Raw genomic sequence first — 12,627 nt, forward strand, 5'->3', positions numbered from 1 at the left:
TGAAGTGAGCTAGCACTTCAAATTTTAAAGAGCATCATCATGCCATGCTTAAATGGAGCTTGGAGAAAAAAATGGTGGTAGGCTACTATCAGTATCTCTCCATCTCATCTGCCAACATTTGCTTCAGGAAGCAGCAAATACCCACAAAATGACTAGGTGGACTCTGCTCTATAGAGCAACAGTGAGGTTGAATTATTTGGTTAGATCAGGAGCAGGAAACCTTTTGGTGCCAGAACCTGCACTGAATACAGGTAGTCCTTGATTAACGACCACAACTGAGCCCAAAATTTATGTTGCGAAGTGAAACATTTGCTAAGGGAGTTTGCCCCATTTTACCAATTTTCCTGCCACAGTTGTTAAGTGAATCACCACAGTTGTTAAATTAGTAACACTGTTGTTAAGTGAATCTGGTTTTCCCATTGATTTTGCTTGCCGGAAGGTCACAAAACCTGACCTTGGGACACTGCAACCGTCATAAATATGAACCAGTTGTCAAGCATCCAAATGTAAATCACACGACTGTGGGGATGCTGCAATGGTCATAAGTGTGAAAAATATTCATCATAAGACACTTTTACAATAGTTACTGTTTTAATTTCAAATCAGAGGGGGTATTCAGCAGGTTCTGACCAGTTCTGGAGAACCGGTAGCGGAAATTTTGAGTAGTTCGGAGAACCGACAAATACCACCTCTGACTGGAGATTTTACAGTATCCTTCCCCTGCCACGCCCACCAAGCCACACCCACAGAACAGGTAGTAAAAAAAATTGAATCCCACCACTGTTTCAAATGGTCACTAAATAAACTAGTAAGTCAAGGACTATGTCAAGGACTAAGGGAGCTGAAGACCACAATGGACGGAAGAAATAAAATAGCCTAGGCCAGGGGTGTCAACCTCACGGCCTGCGGGCTGGATCCGGCCTGCAGGGTGCTTAGATCTTGCCCGTGGGGCTAGCCTGGAAATAGCAAAGGAGTGGCTCACGGTGCCTCTGCTGCTGTGCCCCCCCCGGGCCCTGTTCTGGGCTTGGACAGCCTCCTGCAGTACTCTGGCAGTCAAAATGGGCCTGGGTGGGCCGTATGTGGCCCCTCACACCGCGTTTTGGCTGCCAGAGTGCTACAGGAGGCCTTCCTTGATTCAGAAGGTAATAAAAGGGAGGAAAGGTCAAACACAACGTTGATGCCTCCCTCAATGAAATAGAGTTTGACAACCCTGGCCTAGGCCATGCCATATACTTGGTCAAAACACAGATTTCCTATTTTTTCCCTTTGATTGAGGAGAAAGTTTGACAGGTGATCTTATTTTAACGTTACAATTTTCATATCCTCAAACGGTAGAACAATTTTGACAGTGATTTTTGACTGAGAAAGAGTTGGGGAAACAGATGAAAATCTTGTTACCGTACTTGGATTACCCAAACCCTGCACACGTTCCATATGGAGAAGCTGTGCCAGAGAAACCCTGCTTTGTTTATAGCTATGACACCAATAATGCTTCCTTTGTTGCTGTTATTGCTGCACGTTGAATCATTTAAACAAGATTGGTTCAGCTGCCGGCCCAAAGGAAACACAGAGAATATGATTCTGCTTTGGGTTCCCTTGTTAGCTGCAACATAAGCGGTTTACCACTTTCAGGAACTTTTGGCAGCTGAGATTCTCCTCACCTTCTGAAGCAAAAGGCAGGCGGAGGCTTGCTGATGTCTCCTTGCCACAAAGAAGCATCTTTGCAGAGCCCCTGGAGAGGGCTGGGTTGGCTTTATCCTTCTCTACAGCACTTCCCCTTCCCACCAACATGGATAAGTCAACACAAAAGCTAAGAAGAGGGCAGGGCACCTGTTAGCTTTTTAAAATACTATTTTAGTTACAGGGTAAAACAATACAGGCTTAAGCAGAAGGGCAGAAGATCAGGGCAATAATGAGAATTCTAGGGAGTGGCGAAAAATACTGGTGGCCACTAAGAAGGCAAAGGTGGTAGATTACTGCAATGCACTCTACATTGGGCTGGCCTGGAAGACCACCTAGAAACTTCAAGTAGTCCAGACGGCAGCAGCGCGCACAGTAATGAGCTCCCTAGGTTTGGCTGTGCAACACTTCTGTTGCTCAAGTGGCACGGACTCTCAGTTTCTTTATGGGTACAATTCAAGGTGTTGGTCTACTCTTAACCCTTTAAAGCAGGGCCAGGCTTTTGCTGGATCACCTTTCCTAAAGGACACCTAACTCGTCCCAAAGAGCAGATAGGGGGACACACATTCCTGGTCCCTTCCCCCAAATATTGTCATATAATGGAAGCTAGGAGCATGCCTTTTCTGTGATGGCCCCTGGCCTATGGGCACTCTACCCCCGAAGTTCAATAGCCCTCCACTCTTTTAGCTTTGGGTGAGGCTCTAAACAGTGGTGGTATTCTACCGGTTCAGCCCGGTTCTGCCGAGCCGGTAGTGGTGATGAGCAGCGGAGATCAAACCAGTTATCTCCGCTGTTCTGTTATTGGGCCCACCCGCCCAGGCTACCATATTCATCTTTATCCTCTGCTTTTGAAGTGCAGCTGCTTTGCGCGGTGCAGCTGCTTTGCGCGGCATAGCGGAGTGCCATGCGGCAGCTGCTGAAACGACTGGGAGAGTGCAGGCTTGTAGGAGATGAGTTGGAATGCCTTTGCGCCTGCGGAAATGCCTCTGCGCCTGTGCAAAGTGTGCCTTTGGTGCACGGCCACGTGCAAAGCGCGCCCATCAAGTCACGCCCACCGAACCAGTGGTAAAACTTTTTGAATCCCACTACTATTCTAAAGACCTGCCCTCCCCCCCCAACGCCCAAGCATTGGGAGAAGATTAGATGATGGCATGTTAACATGAATTAGCCCCAAGTTTTTCTTGTTTTGATTTTGTAAGTTTTAAAACTGGTTGTTTTTTTATAATTTTAAAAATAGTTTTATATATTTGTTAAATTTTTGGTTGCAAGCTGCCCAGACTATGATTGAAAGATGGGCAGCTATATGCATGTATTAAATTTTAAAAAATTAGTAAAAAAAAAAAAGGTGTGTGGAAGGAGCCTACGTTAGAGCTGCGATCCCAAAAATGTGAGGTGAAAAATGCAGAAATCTGCTAAACAAAATCTCAGCCCATGTTCTATTATTACCTTCTAAGGATTTGAATTACTGAGGATTTTTTTCAGAAATGGACCAAAGTGATGGAAAGAAGTATTTTCCATTTTATATTCTGGACATATATATATATATATATATATATATTTCTCTGCACCATTGAGACTTGTTCTCTTGGAACTGGATTGCTTTTATTTGACATGTGCCTGAACATGTTTTCAGCTGGATTGGTCAATGGATTATTGCCAGACAATAAACACAGACCAGACTCCCAACCAATCAGGATGAAGAAAACCATTCTGGAGAATGTCAGTGTAAAAATGATTCTTAAGAAAACAAATATATATATATATATATATATATATATATATATATATATATATATATATATATATATATATATATATATATATATATATCTGAGGTCTCAGCGGTATTTATATGTGGATCTTTGGTTATTCGGGTTTTCTCCCGCGTAAGATTGGAAGTATCTAGGCAACGTTTTGATGAAGTCGAATGAGAAGCACAGAGCTGAAGACAGAAGCCTGAAGATGATGAATGAGACTTCATCGAACGTTGCCTCAGATACTTCCAATCTTACCGGGAGAAAACCCGAATAACCAAAGATCCACACACACACACACACACATATATATATATATATATATATATATATATATATATATATATATATATATATATATATATATATATATATATATATATATATTTCTCTGCACCATTGAGCCTTGTTCTCTTGGAACTGGATTGCTTTTATTTGACATGTGCCTGAACATGTTTTCAGCTGTCAATGGATTATTGGACGGAGAATGTCAGTGTAAAAATGATTCACATTGGTGACACATTCTACCAGAATTAGAATTAGTTGGTATTATCTTATTTAAAGTGTGCTCACAGAGCACGGAACACAGTAAAATCAATTCATGTGGCATGTCTTTTACTCTATTCTCAAGCCAAACATCTCATTTGCTTTGTGATGATATATACTGTACCTAGGAGTGAAGTGAATGCCAGGCAACCTTTCTGATTTAATCCTGGTGACATTTTGCTGAGAATCTGTCTCTATTCCAATATCTATTCTAATATCTATTCCAATAAAAGGCATATTTTAAATATGCACCAACACAAAACCATTCCAGAAGAGAGAACAGTTTGGAAGAGATCTGCATGTGAAAGGTCAGGGTCAAACGAAAAGGAAACATGGGCATCAGAGGTTAGCAAACCAATGTTTCCAGATGTTTTGGACCAGCAAAGGGCTGTGAGAGTTGTGATCCAAAACATAAGAAGGGCAATAGGCCTCTTGTGCTAATCTAACACATAGCTATCAGTTCCCTAAGAACAATGGGTCTAGAAATAAGTGTTTTCTACCTATTAGCCTGGGAAAAGGAGAGAAGAATACATCATTTTTTATATCATTAAAGGCATTAGCCACAACTTAAAGCAGGGAACAGACTATCTGGTATATCCAAGATCTGTTTGACATTAATTCCATTGGTGTAACCCAGAGAACTTCCCATGTTGGTTTGATAGTGGACTAGTTTTTTTTTCAAAGGGATTGTAGAAAGTTAGCACCCACCCCTCTCCTAGAAGAATGAAATATTCTAGGAAATATTAAAAAGGCAGAATATTTCTCCTAAAAGAGAAACAGAAAACTTAAGGGAGACAGAAACTCAGCCCCAGCAGATATTTTAATGCTAGCTTATCTACAGGACAAAAGGCTGGGCCAGCTTATCTGCAACACAAAAGACCTTCACCCTCAGGACACAATAGGATTAGCCCTCACTCAGATTCAAACCAGGACAAAGCCATTAAGCCCCTTCATTACATCACCCAGCAAGATTCAACCAAGCCTGGGACTCAAGACAACCTACAAAGTTACCCCTGCATGGCCCCATGGGAGTCTGACAACCAATCAGAATACATTTCTTGCCACAGGAACAAGAAGCAAGTTCAAAGTTCAACAGAGGGTATAAATCTCTCTCCCTCTCTCACCCATGTGTTCAATTTTGTCCAGGACCTCAAACCAGGTGGTCCTACTGTCCACCATTAAACCATCCTTCCAAGCAGCCTCCATGTTTCCAGTGTCTTTCTTCACACTTGGAACTGAACCCAGAGGGATATTTCTTCCAACAGGGTTAAAAATCTCCTTCCCTTTACTTTCAACACCAAAGGTTATAGGGTATCTTTATTCAAAAGACAATAGAGAACTTGTTATGGAAATGTGACACCAGTTATAATTCCAGGTGGCCTTTTATTTAAGTAATCTTAGCTATAATAAATACTGGATCACTTTGAGTAAAATTAGATCAAATGTCGTAGCATCACCTAGGCTGATAGTATATTTGTCCCACAAAGATTTGGCCGTTGCAATACAGGTAGGTCCTCGACTTACAACAGTTCACTTAGGGACCATTTGAAGTTACAGTGGCACTGAAAAAAGTGGCTTATAACCATTTTTCACACTCATGACTGTTGCAGCATCCCCATAGTCATGTGATTTACATTTGGATGCTTGACAACTGATTCACATTTACGATGGTTGCAGTGACTTTCTGGCAAGCAAGGTCAATGGGGAAACAGATTCACTTAACAGTGTTACTAATTTAACAGCTGCAGTGAGTCACTTAACAAATGTGGCAAGAGAAGTCGTACAATGGGACAAACTCACTTAACAAGAGTTTCACTTAGCAACAGAAATTTTGGGCTCAGTTGTGGTCGGACCTCGAGGACTACCTGTAGTAGTACCAAGTGAGAAGTTAGGCAACATATTCTGTTTGCAATTTTTATGTGGGGGCTCATTTTGATCTGGCCTTAGACCAGGGGTGGGATCCGACCGGTGTAACTACCGGTTCGGTGATTTTACATTTTGCATGCACATGCTGCGTGCGCGTGTATATCGTTGTCATCTAGCTGCCTGGACAGCTGAGTAGCGCTGCATGTGGGTGCGCAGCGGTTGAAAAAGCATTTTTCCCCCCTGCTTTTTCAACCACAGCTGCAGGAAACAAAGGTCAGGTGCGGGCGGGTGGGCCAAAACAGCAGCAGACACAGAACCCATTCTATGTATGCTCTCTGTTTGCTCCTTTTCAGAGCAACCGGTTCTACAGAAGTAGACAGAACCGGTAGAATCCCACCCCTGCCTTAGACTTAGCAGAGTTAATTTTGTAAAGTTTTTGCTGTTTTGTTTCTATCTGATTTTTTAAATGGTAGCTATCAAATTATTAGACTTAGAATAACTTTATTATCACTTTGAATGTACATTAATCGGCATACATTAAAATGAAATTTCATTGCATACAGCTCTCAAAGAGTCACCACCTCCAATATACACTACATAATCATTAATGATGAAGCTAATACATTATTAGGAATGATTGAAGTTTTAATACTTTGTCAATAATTGACCAGTGCTTAACATTTACTGTATGTTTTTTTCTGCATTGCCTAGTGTAATAACTGTAGTACTCTTTATACCAGGGATTGCCAACCTTTTGGACCTTAGGAACCACCAAGCTCATACTTTTAAATCCCGCGGACCAGACACCCTGGGAAAATCCCAAAAAAAGTCTGCAGGAAAATTCCCCACCTCGTTTTCCTACTGATCAATCATTCTTTATTTGGGATCGCAGGTTACTGTCTCCAGCTCAATTCTCAGGGGGAGAGAGAGAGAGAGGGAGAGAGAGAGAGAGGGAGAGAGAGAGACTTTTAGTTTCATGCAAGGAAAGCAGCAGAAGCAGCAGAAATCTTTCTTTCTCTCCCCCTAACTCCGCCAGAATGGTGCAGCCTCTTGGAGCAGGATGCCTTGCAGTGTCCCAAAGACTCATTTCTGGCAGAATTTGGGGGAGAGAAAGAAAGACTTTTGCTACTTTCTTTGCATGCAGTCAAAAGCAGAAGAAGAAAGAAGCGGAAAGAAGTAGCCCAGTGGCCAGGCCAGGCACGTGGGGCAAGTTCCCCCTCTCCATCCTTTCCCCCTCCCCCCCACTACCTCGTGTTGTTCGCAATGTGAGTGATGCAAGCCTTGTGTTCCTGTGGGCCATGTGGGCGGCATGGCCTTGTGTTCCTGCACAGCCTGGATTAACTGATTTGGGGGTTGCTTTGGGGGTGACATTTCTCTGCGGACCACCAAAATTTTCTTGCAGACCACCAGTGGTCCCCAGCGCACTGGTTGGCGACCACTGCTTTATACTCTGTTTCATGTTAGATATCTTGACTATAAAGTTAGTATTATTATTAAATAGTTGGCCCCATAAATATTAATCCTATTAAGAAAAGAACATTGTTCTGATCCCAAGGGCTTATAGTCCTACATTAATAAGGAAGAAAATGTATGTTGTACCTGAGAATATTTTGTTCCAGTTTCTTAATTCGATGTTGATCTTCTCGATGTTGGTTTTGCATTTCTTTCTGTTCTTCTGGAGAAAGGGTGCTTAATCCATCCCAGAGCCATTTCTCACGCAAAGCTTTTTTCTACAAATGTATATTTAAAAATACTGATTAAAAATTTAATCTGCCTATCACACTTCTAGTACATATTGCCAGCATAGCTAGATGTCAGTTCTATCCTGAAGAATAAGCAAATGAATGTTATCGTTTGTTCTCATGATCAATGAAGTTGCTAAGTTTCCATGAACTAATTTGTTTCCTTCTTTCCTTACCCCTTCCTCTTTTATGGGAGGCGGGAACAGCTGGACAGGCATAATCTCATTTCATTTGTACACAGGTAGTCCTCGACTTACAAGAGTTTATTTAGTGACCATTCAAAGTTACAACATCACTGGTTTCTTGTCCCAGGCAATCCTTTTTATCTTCCCAAAGTTCCTGGGATAAGCAGTCCAACACTACAAAGGCTTCCATACAAAGTTAATTTATTGGATTATATCAGGTATCCTCAAGGTATAACTCACAGTTATGTTGAGAGTCATCGAATGTCCAATCTTTGCCTTAATAGTTGCCTTAATAGTGTGAAAAGATGATTAACTTCATCCCATAGCGATATACCAAAGGAAGACTCCAGCACGATGCTGGGGTCCAGGTGATAATGCCCCAAAAACTCCCTCAGCCCACCAGAGATCAATTCAGTGACCAATCAGAATTACAGATATAACCATGTGACATGAACTACATCTCCCAAGAGGCATTAACTATATTTCCCATGAAGCATTCCCTTAAGGGGGTAGCTCTCATTCCTAAACTAACTATATACTGTCTAACCAGCACAAGGGACTTATGATCGTCTTTCACACTTATGACCGTTGCAGTGTCCCAGGGTCATGTGATCACCTTTAGGGACCTTCTGACAAGTACAATCAATGCGGAAGTCAGATTCACTTTAAAAGCCATGTTACTAACTTAACAACTGCTGTGATTCACAACTATGGCAAGAAAGGTTGTAAAGTAAGCCAAAAGTCATTTAACAAACGTCTTGCTTAGTAACAGAGATTTGGGGCTCAACTGTGGTCATAAGTCAAAGAATACCTGTAATTTCCTATCATTTTGGTGTAAGCAAACTACCATGTGAAGTTTCTGGGGGGGAAAGTATGTTTAGTTTGAGAATGGAGCAGGGCCAGAATTCCAGACATTTAAAAAAAACGAATTCTGATATAAATAGCTTGATCAACTCCACTAAGTACAAATGAAGCAACCTGCAGAGTAGGAACCTGTGGCTTTTCAGATCTTGCTATAGATTTCAGAGGACTCAGCCAGCACAGCTAATGTTGGGAGATGCTAGGAGCTGCAAGTCATCAAACTGTGGGGAAATCATAGGTTCCCTTTCCTCTTGCATCATGCTGACCTGTGCATTTATAAGGATCAAAGAGGAGACAATAGCAAAGGGAGAGAGAGAGAGACTGTTTTATGTTCCTTATCTTCCAATCATGAGCACTTCAGGAATACTGCATCTGCGTGAGCTGCAAATAATTATGCTAACAGCTGAGTGATGAGAACAGCAGGAAAATTAATCTGAAAGAAGTGGAGGATGGGAAACTATAAATCAGAAAAGGAATGGGGAAAGTGTAAGGTGTCTGAAGAAAGGCAAAACGCATATATGTCCCATTCCTTTCATCAATTATCCCCTTGAACTGGCTCAACGGGAAATGTATTGGGTTTGGGTTGGAGATAAAATGCAATCTATATATTGTTTCATTCATACATAGGTGAATTCTCATGTATACATGGAAGCAGATGAGAAACATGTAAGTGTGAACTCTGTATGTTATGTAGTACCTTCTTAAATATCATGGTATCTTGAGGTATATTACATAAAAGAGACAATACTAATACCAAGTGATAAGCTAAGACTTTCGGAATGACACGAATGGCAGAAGGCTACACTTGCCTTGTGTAGATCACATTCCACTTCACTGCTGTTGCTGTTGCTAGTAGCATGAACTCCTGCCATTAGGACCTCATGCATGGATGGGATATGTGCAGTCCCCCAAGCTAGCCAAAAGCAAAGAATTCCTGTAGTAGTTCTTCAGCAACCCATCACTTCATAAACTGAAATAAATCTTGCCTGGGGTTAGCTGTGTTTCTGGTATTCTGTATTATATTTTAAAGAACTGTTTAAAGGAAAAAAAAATATTAAAATGCCTCTTTTGAGAGTCTACCTCCTGTTGAATTCTTTTATGACCGATCAGCTATTTTAGCTTTGGTGGGAAAAATAATATTTTTGGTGAGAAAAAGTGATAGGACGAAGGGGTGCAACAAATGGAACTTTATACTTTATAGGTTCATAACTCCTATGGTGGAACTAATGGATTAAGGCTTCTCAAAGTGTATTCTGTGGAACTCTAAGGTTCATTGAGAACTTGATGGGCTTCTGTGAGAGATTAAAGCAGGGGTCCTCAAACTTGACAGCTTTAAGACTTGTGGACTTCAACTCCCAGAATTCCTCCTCCAGTCATGTTAGCTCAGGAATTCTGGGAGTTGAAGTCCACAAGTCTTAAACTTACCAAGTTTGAAGACCCTTGGATTAAAGACTAATAAACAAACAAACAAAATCCTCCAAATAAGGCCAATTTTCTATTATTTTGCCTTTTGATCAGCGGCCTGGGATTTTTTTTTAAAACTAAAGATTATATTGTAAACCTGGACAGAAATTAAGGTGTACAACATCTCCTTGAAGATTTGTGCTTAGCAAATATTTGGTATACAGCAATCCAAAGATGGCCTTTTAAATATTGATTTGGGTTTCTGTTCATTTATGATTAATATTAAATCCAATTAACTTGCAAAAGTAATGTATCTTCTTCTTCACCAAACTTTAGGATGAATTTAATCTATTAGTTAAGTTAGCTTCTGTTATTGTCTTGGTCTTTAATTTTTATCATTTTTCAGAGTTCTAACTTCTGAATTGAGTGTTCTTTGTTGCTTTGTTTTATTGTATCTGCTTAAGGAATTCTTAAAGAAACATGGACTTAAATAGTTATAAATAAAATATATTACATAATTGATATGTTTTTATTTTGCAAATGACTTGTCCTCAGTCCTGTGAAATCTCCTTTAGTGCTTAGAAGATTTTAGTTTTAACCAAAGGGCCTGAGGTTATGGAAAGCTAGTGGAGCTCACTTTTCCTGTAACAACTGATTGGTCATTCCCTGTGTCTTGCTCTCCTATCCAAACAGGAAAGGAAAGCCTCATTGGCTGGGTCCCTTCTTCACATTATCTCCTTTGATCCTTTCTTTTTTTCTCATCACATTAACATCATAGCTGTGATATCAAGCAATGGGAAACAAGGTGTTCTTGTTTGTAACATATTTTCAAATCAGTGGTATACACATGGCACCATAATATGCCAACATCTTTCTGGGTGACCTCGAATTTCAAGTCTTAAACCACCTCTTTACTTGTGATTTATTGTTGACATTTCCTATGGACCCATGGAAATGAATAATCAAATCTGTCATCAGCCTCAGTCTGTAGTAAATCCATTCCTTCAGGTCATGGTACAATTCACAATGGGCATGTTAAGGCCACATTATGCAGGAAAGATCATATGAATCTTACATGCTTCTGGCTCCCATCCAGAATATACCACCCAATCTGTTAATTGTAGCCAGGCTCTAAATTAGAATAAAATAGAATAACAAAGCTGGAAGGGACCTTGCAGGTCTTCTAGTCCAACCCCGTTTAGGCAGGAAACCCTACACCATTTCAGACAAATGGTTATCCAACATCTTTTTTAAAACTTCCAGTGTTGGAGCATTCACAACTTCTGAAGGCAAATTTTTCCACTGATTAATTATTCTAACTGTTAGGAAATTTCTCCTTAGTTCTAAGTTGCTTCTCTCCTTGATTAGTTTCTGTTAGGGTTTTGGGATTAACCCCTAGAAGAGTATTGCAGCAGTAGTCAAGCCAGGAAGGGCCCAATGAGTATACACACACTGAACACAAACACTGTTTGTAGTTTAAATAGTTTTTAATCCAGTTAGAGTTTAAGCATTTTCATTCAGTCCATTAAGTCATTCACAGTATTTCCATCCAGTAAGACTCACTAGTATAGTCCAAGTTAAGAGTCCTTGCAATATCTTTATCAGCCGATAAAGATATCTTCTCCTCCTCCGGTTTCACTCTCCAGAGAAACAAACGCTGGATATTCAGCAAACAGTAGCAAACAAAAACAGTTCAGTCACAGGCACTCACAGTCAGTAATCACAGTTAGTCACAGTAAGACACAGTAAGTCGCAGCAGCACACAGTTACAGTTACAGCCAGACGGTAACAGCCAGCACAGTTCACAGCCAGCCAGAGCAGTAAGCTTTCCAGCTTCTAATGCTTCCTTATATTGTAACTTCTAGCCGCACCCTTAATCGGCTAATTGCCTGCTGCATTGTGCTTAAAGTGATAAGCACTTAAACCATGATATCTAAGTTTTATATATTTATTCACCCAAACCATATTTGGTATCAATGTTATACCTAACATACTCCCCTTTTGGGTGAAATAAATATATAATTCCTTTACAATCTTATCCCATATTTTTCACAACTCTCCTGGTGCTTACTGGCACCTTGGGCTTTAGTAAAATTATCAGCTAAATTGTCCTCCGACATACAGTACTCTAGCTGAATCATCTTACTTCTTACAGATTGTCTCACGTTTAGGTATCTTAGATCTGTATGCTTGCTCCTTGTTTTTACTCCAATATTTGTGGCCATTTGAATTGCTACCTGATTATCTTCATGTATAATTATAGGATAATCTACAGTTATACCTATATCAATTAACATTTGTTTATACATTATTAATTCTGTACATAACAATGATAAACAGGAGAATTCTGCCTCCATAGTAGACAAACTTATATGCTGTTGTCTTATTGACTTCCAGCCTATTAATGTATTACCCAGCATTATGGCTGTTCCTGAAGTCGACTTTCTAGTGTCTCTTTCTGATGCAAAGCTAGCATCTGCATAAGCACTCAAAATTAAATCACCCTTTGGTTCTAAATACAATGAATAATTCATTGTCTTTTTAAGATATCTTAATATCCTCTTAGCTGCAATCCAGTGTCTTTCACAT

The 12,627-nt window shown here is 40.3% G+C and overlaps 1 protein-coding gene across 4 annotated transcripts in view; it reads right to left on the reverse strand.

Moving 5' to 3' along the window:
• PALMD (palmdelphin) overlaps window positions 1-12,627 on the reverse strand; it is a 78,704-nt gene that overhangs the window by 13,722 nt on the left and 52,355 nt on the right. For all 4 annotated transcript variants that reach the window (XM_087960619.1, XM_087960621.1, XM_087960620.1 and 1 more), the window contains one exon: window positions 7,446-7,576. In XM_087960619.1, coding sequence (XP_087816745.1) covers window positions 7,446-7,576 — 131 coding nt within the window. The remainder of the gene's footprint in view (window positions 1-7,445; window positions 7,577-12,627) is intronic.

Source organism: Notechis scutatus, chromosome 3, assembly GCF_049901735.1.
Source record: "Notechis scutatus isolate UNSWTSFEM ecotype Mainland chromosome 3, rNotScu1.2, whole genome shotgun sequence".
Lineage (NCBI taxonomy): Eukaryota > Metazoa > Chordata > Lepidosauria > Squamata > Elapidae > Notechis > Notechis scutatus.